The sequence below is a fragment of the Salvelinus alpinus genome, chromosome 20 (genome assembly GCF_045679555.1).
Source record: "Salvelinus alpinus chromosome 20, SLU_Salpinus.1, whole genome shotgun sequence".
In the NCBI taxonomy this organism is placed as follows: domain Eukaryota; kingdom Metazoa; phylum Chordata; class Actinopteri; order Salmoniformes; family Salmonidae; genus Salvelinus; species Salvelinus alpinus.
The window spans coordinates 50,957,949-50,981,297 of record NC_092105.1 but is presented as its reverse complement, the minus strand read 5'-3'; the positions used below and the strand labels follow the sequence as shown (position 1 = coordinate 50,981,297).

The 23,349-nt window shown below is 41.2% G+C and overlaps 1 protein-coding gene across 26 annotated transcripts in view; it reads right to left on the bottom strand.

The window, feature by feature from the left end:
- The window catches only part of LOC139547192 (E3 ubiquitin-protein ligase MYCBP2), a 313,317-nt gene extending 299,050 nt beyond the window's left edge, over positions 1-14,267 (bottom strand). For all 26 annotated transcript variants that reach the window (XM_071356258.1, XM_071356266.1, XM_071356259.1 and 23 more), the window contains exons 1-2: positions 13,577-14,267; positions 6,025-6,100 (exon numbers count right to left, since the gene is read on the bottom strand). In XM_071356258.1, coding sequence (XP_071212359.1) covers positions 6,025-6,100; positions 13,577-13,842 — 342 coding nt within the window. In that variant the 5' untranslated portion in view covers positions 13,843-14,267. The remainder of the gene's footprint in view (positions 1-6,024; positions 6,101-13,576) is intronic.
- Positions 14,268-23,349: the final 9,082 nt, after the last annotated feature.

Sequence of the window (23,349 nt, the reverse complement as noted above, 5' to 3'; positions counted from 1 at the left end):
GGAATACCTAGTCAGTTGTACAACAATGCATTCAACTGAAATGTGTCTTCCGCATTTAATCCAACTCCTCTGAATCAGAGGTGAAGGGGCCTGCCATAATTTACATTTACATTTAAGTCATTTAGCAGACGCTCTTATCCAGAGCGACTTACAAATTGGTGCATTCACCTTATGATATCCAGTGGAACAACCACTTTACAATAGTGCATCTAACTCTTTTAAGGGGGGGGGTTAGAAGGATTACTTCATCCTATCCTAGGTATTCCTTAAAGAGGTGGGGTTTCAGGTGTCTCCGGAAGGTGGTGATTGACTCCGCTGACCTGGCGTCGTGAGGGAGTTTGTTCCACCATTGGGGTGCCAGAGCAGCGAACAGTTTTGACTGGGCTGAGCGGGAACTGTACTTCCTCAGAGGTAGGGAGGCGAGCAGGCCAGAGGTGGATGAACGCAGTGCCCTTGTTTGGGTGTAGGGCCTGATCAGAGCCTGAAGGTACGGAGGTGCCGTTCCCCTCACAGCTCCGTAGGCAAGCACCATGGTCTTGTAGCGGATGCGAGCTTCAACTGGAAGCCAGTGGAGAGAGCGGAGGAGCGGGGTGACGTGAGAGAACTTGGGAAAGTTGAACACCAGACGGGCTGCGGCGTTCTGGATGAGTTGTAGGGGTTTAATGGCACAGGCAGGGAGCCCAGCCAACAGCGAGTTGCAGTAATCCAGACGGGAGATGACAAGTGCCTGGATTAGGACCTGCGCCGCTTCCTGCGTGAGGCAGGGTCGTACTCTGCGAATGTTGTAGAGCATGAACCTACAGGAACGGGTCACCGCCTTGATGTTAGTTGAGAACGACAGGGTGTTGTCCAGGATCACGCCAAGGTTCTTAGCACTCTGGGAGGAGGACACAATGGAGTTGTCAACCGTGATGGCGAGATCATGGAACGGGCAGTCCTTCCCCGGGAGGAAGAGCAGCTCCGTCTTGCCGAGGTTCAGCTTGAGGTGGTGATCCGTCATCCACACTGATATGTCTGCCAGACATGCAGAGATGCGATTCACCACCTGGTTATCAGAGGGTGGTGATAATCAACATCCACGTCTTCGGCGCCCAGGGAACAGCGGGTTAACTGCCTTGCTCAGGGGCAGAACGACAGATTTTTACCTTGTCAGCTAAGGGATTCAATCCAGCAACCTTTCGGTTACTGGCCCAACGCTCCTACCCGCCAGGCTACCTGCCGCCCCATTTGTAGGTCAATGCCTTGCAGTGATAAGGACATGACTGGCACACAAAGCCATCCACAATAATTTAGGATCTGTTATGCCTCTTAGATGATAATAAATACGTTAACATGGACAGGGGGGACAAGACACTAGATCAGGACGCTATATGAACACAGGCCCTGGTCAATCTTCTTTTTTTTTTTTTTGTGCCTCCTTTTGTTCCTTACACTGTGAATATGGATCAGTAGAAGCACTGAATGGCTTTTAAAACGATGCTAAATAACCCAGCATTGCCGCCAGCAGTAAGGTCAATGAGTCATTGAAATGAGGGGTTGGATAAATCTAGCTGAGAGGCATAAATTATCTTCAGGTCGGAGTGAGAGGAGCTCTTCTGCAAAAAAAAAGAGTTGGATAAATGTAGATAAACTTGACATTTTTCCGCAAGGACTTATACAGGATACTAACCTCAACATTAAAACCTTCAATCCAAATTCCATACCTAAAACCTTGACTTTGGACAAAATTACCTGAATGGACTATTACTTTCAAGGACTATCGAGCAAAAAAACAAAAAAAGAACAAACCAAAATCTGCAGAAGAAACAGCAGAACCTGGATATACCATCCAACACAAAACTCAGTAATATTCAATCTGAAGCTACTTCCAAAAAGTAAGAGACAATCTCTAGGTCATTTTGTTATATTAGCTAAGTAAATAAGTATACTAAACTACCAAGCTGCAAGGACAGAACAGGCCTGGCGGCACCTTAAATTAGCACAATGTAAAAGCGATTCCCAAACCTTCCATAACAAAGCCAACACCTACAGAGAAATGAACCTGAAGAGCCCCCTAAGCAAGCGGATCCTGGGGCTCTGTTCACAAACACAAACAGACCCCCAGGACAGCAAAACAATTAGACCCAACCAAATCATGAGGGAAAAAAAAAAAATACTTGACACATTGGAAGGAATTTACAAAAAAACTGAGCAAACTAGAATGCTCTTTGGCCTTAAACAGAAAGTACACAGTGGCAAAATACCTGACCACTGTGACTGACCCAAAATTAAGGAAATCTTTGACTATGTCCACACTCAGTGAGCATTGCCTTGTGAGTGAGAAAGGCCGCCGAAGGCAGACCTGGCTCTCGAGAAGACAGGCTATGTGCAATGCCCACAAAATGAGGTGGAAACTGAGATACATTTGGCAGGAGGTTAGGAAATGCATATCTCCCATATCTATTGGGTGAAATACCAGTGTGCAATCACAGCAGCAAGATTTGTGACCTGTTGCCACAAGAAAAGGGCAACCAGTGAAGAACAAACACCATTGCATGTTTATTTTCTTTTTTGTACTTTAACTATTTGCACTTTACTACAACACTGTCCACAGACAATGACATTTGAAATGTCTTTTGGAACTTTTGGAAATGTCTTTTGGAACTTTTGCGAGTGTAATGTTTACTGTAAATTTGTATTGTCTATTTCACTTGCTTTGGAAAAGCAAACATATGTACGCCATGCCAATAAAGCCCCTTAAATTTTAATTGAAATGAGAAGAAATCCACCATCGCATGTAGGCTAATGCCTGATAATTATTGCTACAAAATTATCAATGAAATAATCAATACCACCTAAAAAGCTGGATAGACGAAATCAAATGACTTCTTTTCACGGACCAGGGTAAAGGGTTACTACACAGTCCTCCCAAGGCAAGCTCCGGATGGAGAATGCATCATGCTATTGATTGTTTTCCCTTTGCCTTGCTGCGTTGTCACATTTCTGGCATCGAAGCCACTGACAGACGATGATACATTTAGGAAAGGGAGGTCATACATTTTTTCAGTGCACAACACCGGGGGGGGAGGAGATATCTACTAGAGGTTGACCGATTAATCGGAATGGCCGACTAGTTAGGGCCGATTTCAAGTTTTCATAACAATTGGAAAATCACTATTTTTGGACACCGATTTGGCAACAACAAAAAAATTACAACTTTATTTCTCCTTTATTTAACTAGGCAAGTCAGTTAAGAACACATTCTTATTTTCAATGACGGCCTAGGAACGGTGGGTTAACTGCCTTGTTCAGGGGCAGAATTACAGATTTTTACCTTGTCAGCTCGGGATTCAATCTTGCAACCTTACAGTTAACTAGTCCAACGCTCTAACCACCTGATTACATTGCACTCCGAGGAGCCTGCCTGTTACGCGAATGCAGTAAGAAGCCACGGTAAGTTGCTAGCTTGCATTAAACTTATCTTATAAAAAACAATCAATCATATCCACTAGTTAAACTAGTAATATCATCAACCATGTGTAGTTAATCTAGCAATGTCCTGCGTTGCATATAATCGATGCGGTGCGTATTCGCGAAAAAGTACTGTCTTGCTCCAATGTGTACCTAACCATAAACATCAATGCCTTTCTTAAAATCAACCTGCATATTTTGCTAAAAGAAATCCAGGTTAGCAGGCAATACTAACCAGGTCAAATTGTGTCACTTCTCTTGCGTTCATTGCACGCAGAGTCAGGGTATATGCAACAGTTTGGGCCGCCTAATTTGCCAGAATTTTACATAATTATGACATAACATTGAAGGTTGTGCAATGTAAAAGGAATATTTAGACTTATGGATGCCACCCGTTAGATAAAATACGGAACGGTTCCGTATTTCACTGAAAGAATAAACGTCTTGTTTCCGACCTGACAAGCTAGTTAAACTAGTAATATCAACCCTGTGTAGTTAACTAGTGATTGTGCAAGCAACTTATCTTGGCTCCTTGCTGCACTCGCGTAACAGGTGGTCAGCCTGCCACGCAGTCTCCACATAGTCTCTCTCGCAGCCATAATCGGCATCCAAAAAGCAGACTACCGATTGTTATGAAAACTTGAAATCGGCCCAAAGTAAAATCGGTCAACTTGTAATTTAAATATATACCCTTTTTACAATTTCGAAATTAAATATATCAAGTCCCCTAATTTGACGCAGTAATAAGTATTTTGGACATTCACTTCTAGGGTATTGAAGTAGTCAAAAGTTTTTGGTCCCATATTCATTGCACACAATGACTCGATCAAGCTTGTGACTCTACAAACATGTTGAATGCATTTGCAGTTTGTTTTGGTTGTGTTTCGGATTATGTTTTGCCCAAAAGGAATTAAGCGTAAACGTAAAAACCGACAGCTATCTGAACGCTTCAAGAAAGAGAACACTACTGTCTGCACAATTACAAACGGTCTACATAGCATAGGCCTATCTTAGCCCTTGACGTCTGATTATAGTCAGCAGCCTAAAGGCAAAGGCTATATCAGTTGAGATGTTTTAGGTTGTTTTGAACACGATAATATTTCCACACACAAAAAAGCTGAGTCGGAAGTCTGAATAGCAAAAGCATTAAACTGCTTCAGGATGAAACTACTACAATAGCATTCCTCACTTTTCCCTCCTCCTGCCATGCCAGACTCCACCCATTTGTGTGTTTGTAAGCAGAGAAGCAGGCAAATGCGGAAGAGGCCCTAAAAAGGTAGGCTCAGCGATATAACAGGTGCAGAAAGTAAACAGCAGAGTGGGTCCATTTACACAACAACTAAGAGTTCTGAATTAAGTGGCTCAACTTCGCCGCTGTTCCGTTCTCGTATCTACCACGTAACTGCGTGAAGTGAACTTGCGCACATACTGTGTGTGGCTGTGTGAGAACGAAATCTTCTGTCTCGCACGTCGCAATATCTGTGGTGCTGCACGTGCAAAGTCACTTCGCTGAGTATACCTTTAAATACCATGCTGTGACAGAGGGGGAGGCGTGTTCTAAGGCACAAACTGTCCCGAGCCGTATCAGAGGGGGAAACGGGCGTGAAATGGGACCAGTCCCACACTAGATCAGAGAGGGGAGCCAGAGAGAAAGGAACCAGCACCACCTGTATGAGAGATGCATGAGTGGAAAATCGGACCAGCCGCATTCCACCCGTCTGGGATGTTTTGGGGTTTGCCTGTCTGCAGCTCTACCCTCTGCCTGCTTGTGGCTCAACACTCACAGGGGAAAATGTTTTAACTGCTTAAGAAAGGAAATCCTAAACAGCCAGGCGTTACCAGGGTCCCACCGCAGTGCAGATGACACTTGCAATGTGAAAGAAAATATAAATATATCCAACAGGCTTCGACATCAGCTCTGGGGGTTTGTTTAGGTTTTGGAGACTATAAGGGTAGGGCCTACTACACCATTTTATTCCTAGCCCTGCACAGAGAAACAAAGGAAAGAGTCCTAGCACAGGTGAGGAGATGGAGGGCAGGCTGGCAACGGTTTCCGTGGAAATGTGGAACACATAGGTTGCTCAGCAACAGCTCCATCACACCCAAGCCAGACCCACTCCCATTACTACCTCAGCTACTCTTCCAGGTGTGAGAGAGCTGGAGCCCTGGCAGTTGGTCAAGCCAACTAAAAAAAACAGCGTTCCTGGCAACCAACTTAAATATTAATGAGGGAGAAACTAATGCATTAATGTTGTTATAATCAACAATCAGCAGAGTTCATTTGATCAACGGCAAAACCAGCTAAGCAAGTGTGCTCATACATGTATATAGCCTAGGAGGTGTAGTTACGTAAATGAGTTGTACCATGAAAATAAAATGTTTTGATAAAGGTGAAGCATTACAAGAAAATAATTTTATTCTCAGCTTGAGATTCTCAATAGGCAACGCCAACTTTTTGACCAAAAAGAACTAAAGCAACAAATTTGCAATGAAATCATTGTATTATTCTGAGAGAAAAAAATGATTAACTCACAAGGAAAGAAAGGTCCCTCTTGTACCAATAAAATATCTTACCTTGGTTCTTGTTTTGACTTTTGACTTGACCTTTTGGCGCCGTTTCAGCTTCTTCTTGCTCAAAGTTTTCTTTCCCCTGAAACACATTATGAAAAGAATGAGCAAATTCAGTAACAGTTGGGCCTATAGACAATCACAGAAATGTCTAATCAATATGGTAACATAAAAAATAAAATAAATAAATAAATAAAAAAATACAATTTGATGGTGACAGCCGGATTACCGACAGGGGGTGCCACGACCTCCAAACAAAAACAAATAAATGTTTTATATATAATATATATATATATATATACACACACATACACTCAGCAAAAAAAGAAACATCCTCTCACTGTCAACTGCGTTTATTTTCATCAAATTCCACGTGTAAATATTTGTATGAACATAAGATTCAACAACTAAGACAAACTGAACAAGTTCCACAAACATGTGACTAACAGATATGGAATAATGTGTCCCTGAAAAAAAAACAGGGGGGGGGGGGGGGGGGGGGGTCAAAATCAAAAGTAACAGCCACCAGCTACATTAATCTCTCTTGGGCACGTGAGACGGTAGCGTCCCACCTCTTCAACAGCCAGTGAAACTGCTGGGCACCAAATTCAAATACAGAAATACTCATAAAAATTCAGAAAACAAAACATATTTTACATAGGTTTAAAGATTAACTTCTTGTGAATCCAACCACGGTGTCAGATTTAAAAAATGCTTTACGGCGAAAGCATACCTTACGATTATTTGAGAACATAGCCCACTAGACAAATCATTACAAACAGTAGCCAGCCAAGTAGAACAGTTACACATGTCAGAAATAGAGATAAAATTAATCCCTTACCTTTGATGATCTTCATATGGTTGCACTCAACAGACAATCATTTACTCAATAAATGTTCCTTTGTTTGATAAAGTCTCTTTATATCCAAAAACCTCCCGTTTTGTTCGCGCGTTTTCTTCAGTAATCCACATGCTCAAACGCAGTCAAAACAGGAAGACAAAAAAATCCAACTTGTATCCGTAAAGTTCATAGAAACATGTCAAATGATGTTTAAATTCAATCCTCAGGTTGTTTGTAGGCTAAATAATCGATAATATTTCAACCGGACAATAACGTCGTCAATTTAAAAGGTAAACAAGAAAAGGACTCTCGGTCTCGCGCATGAAAAAGCTCTGTGACACTTTAGGGTCCACTTATTCAGACTGCTCTTCTTCATTTTTCAGAATACAAGCCTGAAACAATTTCTAAAGACTGTTGACATCTAGTGGAGGGCATAGAAACTGCAATTTGAGTCCTAAGTCAATGGATACTGTAATGGCATTGAATAGAAAACTACAAAAACAACTACTTCCTGAATGGATTTTTCTCAGGTTTTCACCTGCCAAATCAGTTCTGTTGTACTCACAGACACTATTTTAGAGTGTGTTCTATCCAAATCTACCAGTTATATGCATATCATATCTTCTGGGCCCGAGAAGCAAGCAGTTTAATTTGGGCATGCATTTCATCCAAAATTCCGAATGCTTCCCCCTACCCTAGAGAAGTTAAGTACTGCAGTGCATCTGCTACTCGTGGACAGCACCAGATTTGTTAGTTCTTGCTGTGAGATGTTACCCCACTCTTCCACCAAGGCACCTGCAAGTTCCTGGACATTTCTGTGGGGGTCTAGCCCTCCGATCCAACAGATTCCAGACGTGCTCAATGGGATTGAGATCCGGGCTCTTCGCTGGCCACGGCAGAACACTGACATTCCTGTCTTGCAGGAAATCACACACAGAACGAGCAGTATGGCTGGTGGCATTGTCATGCTGGAGGGTCATGTCAGGATTAGAGGTAGACCGATTATGATTGTTCAAGGCCGATACTGATTGGAGGTCCAACAAAAGCCGATAATGATTAAATCGGCCGATTTTTATATATACACATTTGTAATAATGACAATTACAACAATACTGAATGAACACTTATTTTAACTTAATATAATACATAAATAAAATCGATTTAGTCTCAAAAAAAGAATGAAACTTTAAACAATTTGGTTTAAATAATGCAAAAACAGTGTTAGAGAAGAAAGTAAAAGTGCAATATATGCCATGTAAAAAAGCTCATGTTTAAGTTCCTTGCTCAGAACATGAGAACATATGAAAGCTGGTGGTTCCTTTTAACATGAGTCTTCAATATTCCCAGTTAAGAAGTTTTAGGTTGTAGGACTATTTCTCTCTATACCATTTCTATTTCATATACCTTTGACTATTGGATGTTGTAGCCTAATCTCGGGAGTTCATAGGCTTCAAGTCATAAACAGCGCAATGCTTGAAGCACAGCGAAGAGCTACTGGCAAACGCAGGAAATGCTGTTTGAATGAAGGCTTACGAGCCTGCTGCTGCCTACCGCCGCTCAGTCAGACTGCTCTATAAAATATCAACTCAGACTTAATTATAATATAAACACACAGAAATACGAGCCTTAGGTCATTAATATGGTAAAATCCAGAAACTTATCATTTCGAAAACAAAACGTTTAGTCTTTCAGTGAAATACGGAACCTTTATGCATTTTATCTAACGGTGGCAACCCTAAGTCTAAATATTGCTGTTACATTGCACAACCTTCAATGTTATGTCATAATTATGTACAATTCTGGCAAATTAATTAGTCTTCACACAGTTCGCAACGAGCCAAACTGCTGCATATAGCCTGACTCTGCTTGCACAGAGCACAAGAGAAGTTACACAATTTCCCTAGTTAAAAGAAATTCATGTTAGCAAGCAATATTAACTAAATATGCAGGTTTTTAAAAAATATACATGTGTATTGATTTTAAGAAAGGCATTGGTTAGGTACACATTGGTGCAACGACAGTGCTTATTTCACAAATGCATTTTGTTAAATCATCCCCCGTTTGGCGAAGTAGGCTGTGATTAGATGATAAATTAACAGGCACCGCATTGATTATATGCAACGCAGGTCAAGCTAGTCAACCTAGTAATATCATCAACCATGTGTAGTTAACTAGTGATTATGTGAAGATTGATTGTTTTTCATAAGATACGTTTAATGCTAGCTAGCACCTTACTTTGGCTCCTTGCTGCACTCGCATAACAGGTGGTCAACCTGCCACGCAGTCTCCTCGTGGAATGCAATGTAATCAGCCACAATCGGAGTCCAAAAATGGCAGTTACCGATTGTTATGAACTTGAAATCGGCCATGCCGATTAATCGGTCAACCTCTAACATACAGTGCCTTGGGAAAGTATTCAGACCTTGACTTTTTCCACATTTTGTTACGTTACAGCCTTATTCTGAAATGGATTAACTTCTTTGGGATAGGGGCAGCATTTTCACATTTGGATGAAAAGCGTGCCCAGAGTAAACTGCCTGCTACTCAGGCCCAGTTGCTAATATATGCATATTATTAGTAGATTTGGAAGAAAACACTCTGAAGTTTCTAAAACTGTTTGAATGATGTCTGTGAGTATAACAGAACTCATATGGCATGCGAAAACCTAAGAAATATCCAACCAGGAAGTGGGAAATCTGAGGTTTGTAGTTTTTCAACTTATCGCCTATCGAATATACAGTGTGTATAGGGTCCTATTGCACTTTCTAAGGGTTCCACTAGATTTCAACAGTCTTTAGAACCTTGTTTGATGCTTCTACTGTAAAGGAGGCGGGAATGGGAGCTGAATAAGTCAGAGGTCTGCCAGAGTGGCATGAGCTGACCACGCGCGTTCACGTGAGAGTGACCTGCGTTCCATTGCAATTCTAAAGACAAAGGAATTCTCCGGTTGGAACATTATTTAAGATTTGTTAAAAACATCCTAAAGATTGATTCTATACATCGTTTGACATGTTTCAACGGACTGTAACGGAACTTTTTGACTTTGTCTGGACCTAGTGATCGCACGTCATGGATTTGTGAACTCAAGGCGCGAACAACAAGGAGGAATTTGGACATAAATGGACTTTATTGAACTAAACAAACATTTATTGTGGAACTGGGATTCCTGGGAGTGCATTCTGATGAAGATCATCAAAGGTAAGTGAATATTTATAATGCTATTTCTGACTTCTGTTGATTCCGCAACATGGCGGGTATATGTTTGGCTTGTTTTGGTCTCTGAGCGCTGTACTCAGATTATTGCATGGTTTGCTTTTTCCGTAAAGCTTTTTTGAAATTTGACAAAGCGGTTGCATTAAGAAGAAGTATATCTATAATTCTGTGCATAATACTTGTATCTTTTATTAAAGTTTATTATGAGTATTTCTGTAAATTGATGTGGCTCTGTGCAAATTTACGGGATGTTTTGGAGGCAAAGCCAAATGTAAACTGAGGTTTTTGGATATAAATATGAACTTGATCAAACAAAACATACATGTATTGTGTAACATGTTGTCCCGGGAGTGTCATCTGATGAAGAATATCAAAGGTTAGTGATTCATTTTATCTCTATTTCTGCTTTTTGTGACTCCTCTCTTTGGTTGGAAAATGGATGTATGCTTTCTGTGACTAGTTGCTGACCTAACATAATGATATGTTGTGCTTTCGCCAAAAAGCCTTTTTGAAATCGGACACTGTGGTAGGATTAACGAGAAGTGTATCTTTAAAATGGTGTCTAATACTTGAATGCTTGAGAAATTTGTATTATGAGAATACTGTTGATTGAATTTGGCACCCTGCAATTTCATTGGCTGTTGGCGAGGGTTCCGCTAGCGGTTCCCCGTTCCCAGACAGGTTAAATAAATAAAATCCTCAATCTACACACAATAGCCCATAATGACAAAGCAAAAACAGGGAGACTAGTCAGGATCGAGGGAAGATGAACGGAGCAAAGTACAGAGATCCTGTACCAGAGCGCTCAGGACCTCAGACTGGGGGCGAAGGTTCACCTTCCAACAAGACAACGACCCTAAGCACACAGCCAAGACAACACAGGAGTGGTTTCGGGACAAGTTTCTGAATGTCCTTGAGTGGCCCAGCCAGAGCCCGGACTTGAACATCTCTGGAGAGACCTGAAAATAGCTCTGCAGCAACGCTCCCCAGCTAACCTGACAGAGCTTCAGGATCTGCAGAGAAGAATGGGAGAAAATCCCCAAATAAAGGTATGCCAAGCTTGTAGCGTCATATCCAAGAAGACTCGAGGCTGTAATCGCTGCCAAAAGGTGTTTCAACAAAATACTGAGTCAAGGGTCTGAATACTTATGTAAATAAGGTAGTGGTTTATAATTTTTAATAAATTTGCAAAAATGTCTAAAAACCTGTTTTTGCTTTATCATTATGAGGTATTGTGTGTAGATTGTTAAGTAAAAACTATTTAATCTATTTTAGAATAAGGCTGTGACGTAACAAAATGTGGTAAAAGTCAAGGGGTCTGAATACCTTCCAAATGCACTGTATAATCCCAGATCAGGCCACCATTTTATCTCTGAGAAAAAAAGCCATGCCTAGACAGGACACAGCTTTTGTCAAATTGATGTAAAAAGTCAATTGTTTTCCATTTTAGCTAACCCTTTTCCTAACCTTAACTGCTACGTTAATTCTCCTAACCAGCTGCGTAAATTCTGCGAAACCCACTATGAAGTGTCAATTTTGATAAAACCATTTGCCAGGGTAGGGTTGCTACTACAGCCCTGTGAATTTGGGCCCACACACACCATATAACTAGGAATTACAATAATAGAATGGGCATGAAAACTCTTATGATGGGATAAAGGTGAGCCATTTTGGTCAAGCAGATGGTCAACCATGGTTTGCCAATGCTGTAATAAGCTATTGTGTAAAATTCATTTTAAGAATAATTCTGCACTGTATGTTTGTTAGCCAGCCAACCAGACAGTTTTAAGGAATGATTCCATTTAAAAAAAATCTTATTATAAAAAAGGTGCTATAATACAGAAGTCAAGCCGCCAGTTCCTGGTTGCTAAAATTCTAAATTTGCCTAATTTTAGTTAATGTGACAAAACAATAAACCGCTGTGAAATATTTTTTCAATAACCAAAAACAGTATTTTCAGCTGTATAAAGTTGGTGTACAAAACCCAAAGTAAGATGCAAAAACGAAACTTAAGCATGGGAAGAATAGAAATAATGCACATAGAATAGATCTACCACTTCTTAGACTTGCGTTCAATGAGAATGACAGATCTAACACTCACATTGCTATGTGAATTTCATCAGTCGCCCAAAAAGTTACATATTGCAGCTTTAACTGCCAATATGCCAACATTACATTCAAACAATGCAGTCAATCCACAATAGAGGTCTTCATGGGTCTATCTGCTGTAGCTACATAGACCCGAGACCCAATGCCAATCTAACAGGACCTGGCCCAGACCCCTTAGGACCAGTTAGAATATTGGGTCCACACGGATCCGCGAAGCACTCTAATACACAGCCATACACCGGCTGAATCTGTGGATGATAAGACTTACACAAGTTGATACTGCATCATATAATAGCACTCACAGCTTTCCAAGAAAACAAAAATGTAGACATTTATGGTCTGTTTACACATATTTTAGAGGCTATTTATACAGAATATTTGTATAAACTGTATTTTTAATTACATGACAATATCTTTGGTTGACAATTCTATTACACAATTTCTGAGATGTCACTTAACTTTTATTTTCGTGCATAAGTAAAACCGGGATTACGCCCCTACTGCCACTCAATACAATTGAACTGGTTTGGGTTTCACCCTGACCAATATGGCTGGAAATTAAAACCAATTCTCGAACTTTCAGGATTTATAACATAGTCCCCCTAGTAACTAAATAGGATCTATACCACACACATTGTTCGATCCAAGCTAGCTACCTACTTAGCTACGTGATATGTCAAAAATCAAGCAGCTACTGACATTATTTGTTTATATTTACCTGCCGAATGTATAGACAAGCTAGCTAACTACACATATTCACCAACATGCATTGATCATACGAAGAGTAAAGTCCTGACGTAACCTGGCAAGCCTGTATACTGCAGTGCGTAAACGAGAACAACCAAAAACGCAACTAGAGAGGATAGCTAACGTTAACTAGCTATGCTAAATAACGGGGTAGCTAATTAGGTTAGCTAGCTACTCATTACTAGTTAGTTGGCTAGTAAGTTACCGATTTAACCTAGTGACATAATTGACGGGTAACAGCATGTGAGTAAATCAGCCTATTCAAAACTAACCTACCCGTCTCCCACAGTAAAAATTATTATGACTGGACACTAACGTTAACGCTGGCAGCTATCATGTGGCCAGTTAGCTGCTAAACTGCTAAGTGTTGGATTGCTAGCTGTCAAAGCTAGCCACCTTGCTAGCAAACTAGGTGGAGAGGTTAGCCTGGCTAACTGGATAGCCGATTAAACATAACTCCATGATTTAAGATGGATTTTCCAACGATTTTCCGTAAATAGTTGAGTTTAGTAGGTTAAGTGGATGTGAGCATGCAGTCAAACAGTATTGGTTATGTGACAAACCCTGCAGGTAGTTGGGCTAATTTGCAAGCTAGCTACAAGGCTAGCCAGCTTTGTGTCAGACATTTCTCATTTTCACCCAACCTACCTTCCTTGGTTTATCCCTTGCTCTTTGTCATTGATAGCCGTGGTATAAATCCTCCTGTATCTTTCCGCCAATGCTCGCCCAGAGAGTAGAAGCTGGTACCGACTTCGGCAATCCGACTGGGTTCCCGGTGTTTGACACGAACCCATACCCGACCCAATGGAGGAGAAATCGTCACCAACTCCAGAAATGACCCTGATGCCTAGCCTCATCGAAGGCGATGTGGATGGAAGAATCCCTCCACCGGCTGCAGCAGCAGCACACATCATCGTTTTGGAGAACAATGCATATATTACATTTAAAAAACTAGATCGTTTTCAATTATTTCTCAACGGTCATTTTAAAAGCCTACATTTCGCGTCATTTGTCCATCCTGTACTGCAAAAACAGCAGAATTGTTACATCCCAGTGTATCTTCCAAAAACTGAAAAAAATTTAGCCCGCGCGATGCAACTGGGAAATATGCTTCTAATTTCAGAGCGTCGAATCGTTCTTTCTTTCGCGGTATTCCGAATCTCAAACCAAATCGTCTTTTAATTTGGGATTAAAGCAAAGAATCTCAAAGAAAATGTGTCATATCGCCTTTTGTTCTAGTTTGTTCCTTGTGTATTTCTTCACCCCGTATTGGCAGCACCGTCAGTTGAGCTGCCATTTTAGCTTCATCATCCTTCCCTGTTCGTCGTTTCGCTGTCAAGCATGCATGCTGGGATACATTTCCATGCACATAATACTGTATTTGTAGTAGTAATGGTATTATTCTAGGACACTGTCACTCACTGCATATTGGAATAATTCTTCGTATTTACAATTCCCGATAAATAATTAACAGTGTTTTGTAATAGGAAATAATTCAGTTTTTATAAATATGTAGCTAGTTATTATTTTGAAAACAAGGACTTTCATTCAAGGACAATGCAATGTCTAATATATACATATCAAGTTAGGCCTAAATAGTCTGCTTTTGAATGTATTCATGTTTTTTCTTTCTTTCTTGACCTTAATTTTAAGGATATGGTCAGTAACCATGGCAACCGTATCAAATGGAAAATAATTGGCTACTTATCTAAAGGCCTGCGATACATTTAATCTCTGGGGGGAGAACACTTAAAAAGTATGGTACTTTTCCATTAAGAAAAAATTATGGGACTTGCTTTAACTCTTTACAAGTATTTTTGTAGCAGTGGAAGTATCAAATGTTTTACTTATGCCAAGCAGTTAAATATTGTCATAGTTAAATTTAGCAAAATGATTTGTCTGATCATTCTGATAGACCACATCCTTATTACTTTGGATTGTGGGGCAGTTAGATATTTTATACACTCTCCTACTATAATACCACAGTATAGAACAGAAGACAAGGAGGCATTGTTGAAGTACTGCAGTGAAAGGTCCTCAGAGGAGGAAGGGGAGGGCCATCCTCCTGAGTGAAATGTCATACAAATAAAAAATAGTGAAACACTAAAAAGTTATCATTTTTAGATAAAACTATACTAAATATATTAATATGTCACCAAATAATTGATTAAAACACACTGTTTTACAATGAAGGTCAATAGTAACTTCAACAGCACTTTCTGGGGTAGCACCATGGTGTAGCCGGAGGACAGCTAGCTTCTGTCCTCCTCTGGGTACATTGACTTCAATACAAAACCTAGGAGGCTCGTAGACTTCACCCCCTTCCATAGACCTACATGGTAATTATGACCACTTCCGGAGGACATCCTCCAGCCAATCAAAGCTTTTTCAGTATGAACTGACATGTTGTCCATCCAATCATAGGATGAGGATCAGAGAATTAACCTGGGCTGCGGTCCAAATAATTAAAAGAAACACCCTCATCCACTTACCCTTGCCTTGGGGGAATCCCCATCGCCATCTTGGTCCAAATGATTAGCCAAGCAAGGGAAGTTTGCAACGTAAGCCCCTCAGCCTTCGTTTTTAGTCGGCTTTGCGAGTGTACGATTATGTTCACTTCGGGGCCTGAAACTCCCCATAATTTAATTTGCGACGATTGTAAATTCGCTAAGAAAAGTCAACGAAAACTTAAAAACAACATCAACTGAGAAGTCAACATACAAGTGTAAGTAAAAACAAATGCAAATGAGTAAGACATTTTGCTACTACGTAAAAAGTAAATATGTTTTGTTTGGTTATCTTTTGTCAATTGTAGAAATAAAAAATGCTCCTTCTTCAGAAGTTCCAGCTAGGCAGGCTAACGTTAGTTAGCTAATTAATTTGCTAGCCATCATGTCAGGACCCGGTGCGAGAAACAGTCACTAATAATCGTCAGAACCCAGAAGATGAGGCAGACACAGCAGTACTAGAGATGGTGGTTTAATTAAAGAACAAAATCTTCAGGCAAAGAAACTAAATCCACAATGTCCAAAAATAAAGCCAAAAGGCACAAAATGGAAATCCTCCAAAATACAAAAGAAACTCCACAAAGTGGTAAAAAACAGCAGGGAAAAACAAACCTCAAAAGACTACTCAAATAATACACAAGAACTAAACCAGAGAACCTCTGGAAAATCCAACAAGAGAAATATCTGAATAAAACAAGGCTTGGGCTGGGGCTGGGTGCTAACTTACAAACACTGAGCAAGGAACTGAGGAACACACAGGGTTTAAATACTAACAAGGGAATGACCTACAGGTGCAAACAATAATAAGAGCAAGAAAAACAAAAGGTACAAAAAAGGTGCAATGGGGACATCTAGTGACCAAAACCCGAACAGTCTTGGCCAAAACCTGACACATCATACAGTAGGCATATATTAATAATTTTTTAAAATAAGTATACATGCACTCATAATTGACTCTAGCGCATATAAAGCACCCACAAGCTACCGGTGGCTGAAAACACAAGCATCGCGGGATGAACGAGTGACGAATTTCCAGCCAAGGGTGGTCCATTTAAAAATCATTCATTCCGTGTACTCTGAGCATGTGAAGATCAACTGGCAAGTGTCTTCACTGACATTTTCAACCTGTCCCTGACTGAGTCTGTAATACCAACATGTTTCAAGCAGACCACCATAGTCCCTGTGCCCAAGAACACTAAGGTAACCTGCCTAAATGACTACTGACCCGTAGCACTCACGTCTGTAGCCATGAAGGGCTTTGAAAGGCTGGTCCTGGCTCACATCAACACCATTATCCCACAAACCCAAGACCCACTCCAATTTGCATACCGCCCCAACAGATCCACAGATGATGCAATTGCACTCCAAACTGCCCTTTCCCACCTGGACAAAAGGAACACCTCTGTGAGAATGCAATTCATTGACTACAGCCAGTGGTGTGAAGCGGGTTAAACCAAGGCCTCATACCTTTTAAAGGGTTAATCAATTCTGTATTGATAAACTGTAAGGTCTCCTCTTCAGGAGAACTCTGTGTGTGTGTTAAAACCTGTTTTTGAGTGTTGTGACCTACGTTCATCTACGTTCAGACATCTCCTGTCTGGATCCCACCGTGTTTATCTGGTTTTCTGAGAACACAAGGCTGCCACAGACCTGATGAAACCAGCCACCTGTCAGAAGATGCTTACACTCATTCACATTGTTATGACGATACTTGTGATGGAAGGTTACGTTTCGGTCAAACCCACTTCTGAGTTTTTACTTGCTGATAAGATGGTTGCTGCTGTCAGTGGGTTAGATTTATTAAAATGTTGCTGCCAGGGAAATTCACGCAAGAAGGACTGGGAGAGGCTATATGAGTTATAGGATGTCTTAGACATTTTGCAGAACTTGGGGAGAACTATCCTATACTGTTATACTGTAATCTGTACCAACTTCTGCCTACAATTGTATTACTAAAGGAGTATTTTAATACTTAAACAAAGAGTCAGTGTTTCCTTTCCATTACTAATGTATGTTTGATCATTTCTAGACTTATTTCAGAGACTGACCCAAAACAACGCCGGCAGTGGATAGGTACTCGGAGCAGTCTTCTGTTCCGACTTAGGAAGTCTGCACACCACCCACTTGTCCCGGGTATTTTACTTGCTGATGTCCAATCTCTCGATATTAAAGTTGATGAGCTCAAGGCGAGAGTTGCTTTTCAGAGAGACACCAGGGATTGTAATATTCTCTGCTTCACGGAAACATGGCTCTCGAGAGAAATACTCAGTACATTGCGCCGACAGGAACAAACATCTCTCTGGGAAGCAGAAGGGTGTAGGTATATGTTTTATGATTAACGTCTTATGGTGAACTGTGATAACATACAGGTACTCAAGTCCTTCTGTTCACCCAACCTAGAATATCTCAGAATCAAATGCCGAACGTACTATCCCCCGAGAGAATTTTCGTCAATAATAGCCACAGCGGTCTATATCCCCCCTCAAGCCGATACCACAATGGCCCTCAAAGAACTTCACTGGACTTTATGCAAACTGGAAACCACATATCCTGGGGGTGCATTTATTGTAGCTGCAGATTTTAACAAAGCAAATTTGAGGAAAAGGCTCCCGAAATTCTATCAACATATTGATTGTTGTACTCGCGCTGCTAAAACTCTGGACCATTGTTATACTACCTTCCAGAATGCATATAAGGCCCTCCCCCTCCCTCCATTCGGCAAATCGGACCACGATTCCATCATGCTCCTCCACCCTATATGCAGAAACTAAAACAGGAAGCACCCGTGGTAAGGACTATTCAACGCTGGTCTGACCAATCAGAATCCACACTTCAAGATTGTTTTGATCACGCGGAATGGGATATGTTCAGAGTAGCTTCAGAAAATAATATCGACACATACACTTAAAGTCGGAAGTTTACATACACCTTAGCCAAATACTTTTAAACTAAGTTTTTCACAATTCCTGTAATTTAATCCTAGTAACAATTCCCTGTATTAGGTCAGTTAGGATCACCACTTTATTTTAAGAATGTGAAATGTCAGAATAATAGTTGAGAGAATGATTTACTTCAGCTTTTATTTCTGTCATCACATTCCCAGTGGGTCAGAAGTTTGGGTGAATTTTAGCCCATTCCATCTGACAGAGCAGGTGTAACTGAGTCAGGTTTGTAGGCCTCCTTGCTCGCACACACTTTTTCAGTTCTGCCCACAAATTTTCTATAGGTTTGAGGTCAGGGCTTTGTGATGAACACTCCATTACCTTGACCTTGTTGTCCTTAATCCATTTTGCCACAACTTTGGAAGTATGCTTGGGGTCATTGTCCATTTGGAAGACCCATTTGCGACCAAGCTTTAACTTCCTGATTGATGTCTTGAGATGTTGCTTCAATATATCCACGTAATTTTCCTCCTCCTGATGTCTATTTTGTGAAGTGCACCAGTCCCTCCTGCAGCAAAGCACCCCTACAACATGATGCTGCCACCCCCGTGCTTCACGGTTGGGATGGTGTTCTTAGGCTTGCAAGCCTTCCCCTTTTTCCTCCAAACATAACAATGGTCATTATGGCCAAACAGTTCTATTTTTGTTTCATCAGACCAGAGGACATTTCTCCAAAAAGTATGATCTTTGTCCCCATGTGCAGTTGCAAACCGTAGTCTGGCTTTTTTATGGCAGTTTTGGAGCAGCGGCCTTTCAGGTTATGTCGATATAGGACTCGTTATACTGTGGATATAGATACTTTTGTACCTGTTTCCTCCAGCATCTTCACAAGGTTCTTTACTGTTGTTCTGGGATTGATTTGCACTTTTTGCACCAAAGTACGTTCATCTCTAGGAGACAGAACGCGTCTCCTTCCTGAGCGGTAAGACTGCTGCATGGTCCCATGGTGTTAATACTTGCGTACTATTGTTTGTACAGATGAACGTGGTACCTTCAGGCATTTGGAAATTGCTCCCAAGGATGAACCAGACTTGTGGAGGTCTACAATTTTTTTTCTGAGGTCTTGGCTGATTTCTTTTGAGTTTCCCATGATGTCAAGCAAAGAGGCACTGAGTTTGAAGGTAGGCCTTGAAATACATCCACAGGTACACCTCCAATTGACTCAAATGATGTCAATTTGTCTATCAGAAGCTTCTAAAACCATGACATAATTTTCTGGAATTTTCCAAGCTGTTTAAAGGCACAGTCAACTTAGCGTATGTAAACTTCTGACCCACTGGAATTGTGATACAGTGAATTATAAGTGAAATCATCTGTCTGTAAACAATTGTTGAATAATTTACTTGTGTCATGCACAAAGTAGATGTCCTAACCGATTTGCAGAGGGTGGTGCAGTCTGCCCAACTCATTACCGGAGGCAAACTTCCCGCCCTCCTGGACACCTAATTCCATAGTAAGGCCAAAAAGATGACGTCAACCACCCGAGCCACTGCCTGTTCAATTCGCTATCATCCAGAAGCAGAGGTCAGTACAGGTGCATCAAAGCTGGGACTGAGAGACTGAAAAACAGCTTCTATCTCAAGGCCATCAGACTGCTAAACAGCAATCACTAACACATAAGAGAATGCTGCCTGTAGACATAGATTAGAAATCACTGGCCACTTTTAGAAATGGATCACTAGCCACTTTAATAATGTTTCCGTGTCTAGCGTTACTCATCTCATATGTATAAACTGCACTCCACACTATTCTACGGTATCTTAAATTGTGTTTACATATTGCATCACCCATCTCATATGTATATACTGTATTGTATTCTATACTACACCACTGACTGTTAAACAGCCATCTCCAGCACATCAGAGGCTGCTGCCTATTAACATAGATTAGGAATCACTGGCCACTTTAAGGAAATGAAATGCTAGCCACTTTAATAATGTCTCCGTATCTTGCATTACTCATCTCATATGTATAAACTGTACTCTATACTATTCTACGGCATCTTAGTCACTTTAATTGTGTGTAAACATTGCATTACCCATCTCATATGTATATACTATATTCTATACTATGCCACTGTATCTTAGTCCAATGTCGCTCTGACATATATTTATATATTCTTAATCCATTCCTTACTTAGATTTATGTGTATTTTGGGTATATGTTGTGAAACTGTTGGATATTACTTGTTAGATATTACTGCACTGTCGGAGCTAGAAGCACAAGCATTTCGCTACACCTGTAACGAACGTCTACTTCGTCCTCAGATGAGGAGAAGAGAGAAGGATCAGATGACCAAAATGCAGCGTGGTAATTTGACATGATATTTATTTTTTAAAAACAGACGAAGACGAAAAACTCTTAAACAAACTACAAAACAACAAACGATGTAGACAGACCTGGACTTAGAACTTACATACAACGAAGAACGCACGAACAGGTACAGACTACAAACAAACGAACGAACGAACGAACGAACGAACGAACGAACGAACGAACGAACGAACGATACAGTCCCGTGTGGTAACAAACATACAAACACCGGAAACAACCACCCACAACAAACAATGTGAAACAACCTACCTTAATATGGTTCTCAATCAGAGGAAACGTAAACCACCTGCCTCTAATTGAGAACCTTATCAGGTAACCCATTAACCAACATAGATACACATAACATAGAATGCCCACCCAAACTCACGCCCTGACCGACTAACACATACAAAAACAACAGAAAACAGGTCAGGAACGTGACAACACCCGCAAAAACATCTGCTAAGCAGGTGTATGTGACCAATACATTTGATTTGATAAGTAGCCCTCATTCCTATTCTCCAGAATATTGTACTATAAATGTCTTTATTAAATGCTTCAGGTTAAAATAATTAGTCTTTGACGATTTCTGAAACACACTTTGTCATCTCCGTGCATTCCGCGCAATTGGTCTGATGAATCAAAATTTGAGATTTTTGGTTCCAACCGCCGTGTCTTTGTGAGATGCAGAGTAGGTGAACGGATGATCTCTGCATGTGTGGTTCCCACCGTGAAGCATGGAGGAGGAGGTGTGATGGTGTGGGGGTGCTTTGCTGGGGACACTGTCTGTCATTTATTTAGAATTCAAGGCACACTTAACCAGCATGGCTACCACAGCATTCTGCAGCGATATGCCGTCACATCTGGTTTGTGCTTACTGAGACTATCATTTCATGATTTTTAATGGAATATCTACATAGGTGTATAGAGGCCCATTATCAGCAACCATTACTCCTGTGTTCCAATGGCACGTTGTGTTAGCTAATACAATTTTATCATCTAATGGCTTGGGGTAGAAGCTGTTTAGAAGCCTCTTGGACCTAGTACCGTTTGCCGTGCGGTAGCAGAGAGAACAGTCTATGACTAGGGTGGCTGGTGTCTTTGACAATTTTTAGGGCCTTCTGGTTGGGGCATGTACATACAGTCACTATGGGGACGACGTCATTGATGCACTTATTGATGAAGCCAATGACTGATGTGGTGTACTCCTCAATGCCATCCGAGGAATCTCAGAACATATTTCAGTCTGTGCTAGCAAACAGTCCTTTTGCTTAGCATCTGCTTCATCTGACCACTTTTTTATTGATTTAGTCACTGATGCTTCCTGCTTGAATTTTTGCTTGTAAGCAGGTATCAGGAGGATAGAGTTATGGTCAGATTTTCCAAATGGAGGGCGAGGGAGAGCTTTGTGTGCATCTCTGTGTGTGGAGTAGAGGTGGTCCAGAGTTTTTTTCCCTCTGGTTGCACGTTGAACAAGCTGATAGAAATTTGGTAAAACGGATTTAAGTTTCCCTGCATTAAAGTCCTCTTCTACTAGGAGCCATGCCTCTGGGTGCACGTTTTCTTGTTTGCTTATGGCAGAATACAGGTCATTCAATGCTGTCATAGTGCCAGCCTCTGACTGTGGTGGTATGTAAACAGTTACGAAAGGTACAGGTAAAAACTCTCTCTGTAGATAGTGTGGTCTACAACTTATGATGAGATACTCTACCTCAGGCGAGCAATAGCTCGAGACTTCCTTAGATATCGTGCACCAGCTGTTGTTTACAAAAATACATAGTCCGCCTGTTATGTGCCTCCTAGAAGGAGGGAGGTGCAGGAATCAGGAGCAGGAGAGCAAGGAAGTCCCAGTGGCACAATAGTTTAATAAGTAGTTCCAACTCAACAACAACATGGGGGGGAAACACGCCCAAACGAGGTCGCCACACACAGGGAAATAAACGCTACACACGGAGGAGAAACCTCTACTCCTAAACACCTTTCAAAACGGTACAACTGCCGTGAGAAAAGAAAACCCCGTGGTGCAGACACGCACCCCTAACAACGTAACCACAGCAAAGAATCCAGCACAAAAACTAGCAGGCAGCGGAGGTTAATAAACCCACCGAAATCAACTAATAGGACACAGGTGTAAACAAAACAGACAGACACAAACTAAAAGGAAAAATGGATCGGTGGCAGCTAGTAGGCCGGCGACGACGACCGCCGAGCACCGCCCGAACAGGGAGAGGAGCCACCTTCGGTGGAAGTCGCCCCTTGTCTTACCAGACGCTGCTGTTCTATCCTGCCAGTGCAGCGTATAACCAGCCAGCAGTATGTTGATAGTGTCGTCGTTCAACCACGACTTCGTGAAGCATAAGATATTACAGTTTTGAATGTCCCGTTGGTAGTTTAATCTTCCGCGTAGGTAATCTATTTTACTCTCCAAAGATTTCACGTTTGCTAGCAGAATGGAAGGAAGTGGGGGTTTATTCGATCGCCTACAAACTCTCAGAAGGCAGCCCGCCCTCCGGCCCCTTTTACTCCACCTCCTCTTCAAGCAAATCACGGGTATCGGGGCCTGTTCCCGAGAAAGCAGTATATTGTTCGCGCCGGGCTCGTCAGACTCGTTAAAGGAAAAAAGGATTCTGCCAGTCCGTGGTGAGTAATTGCAGACCTG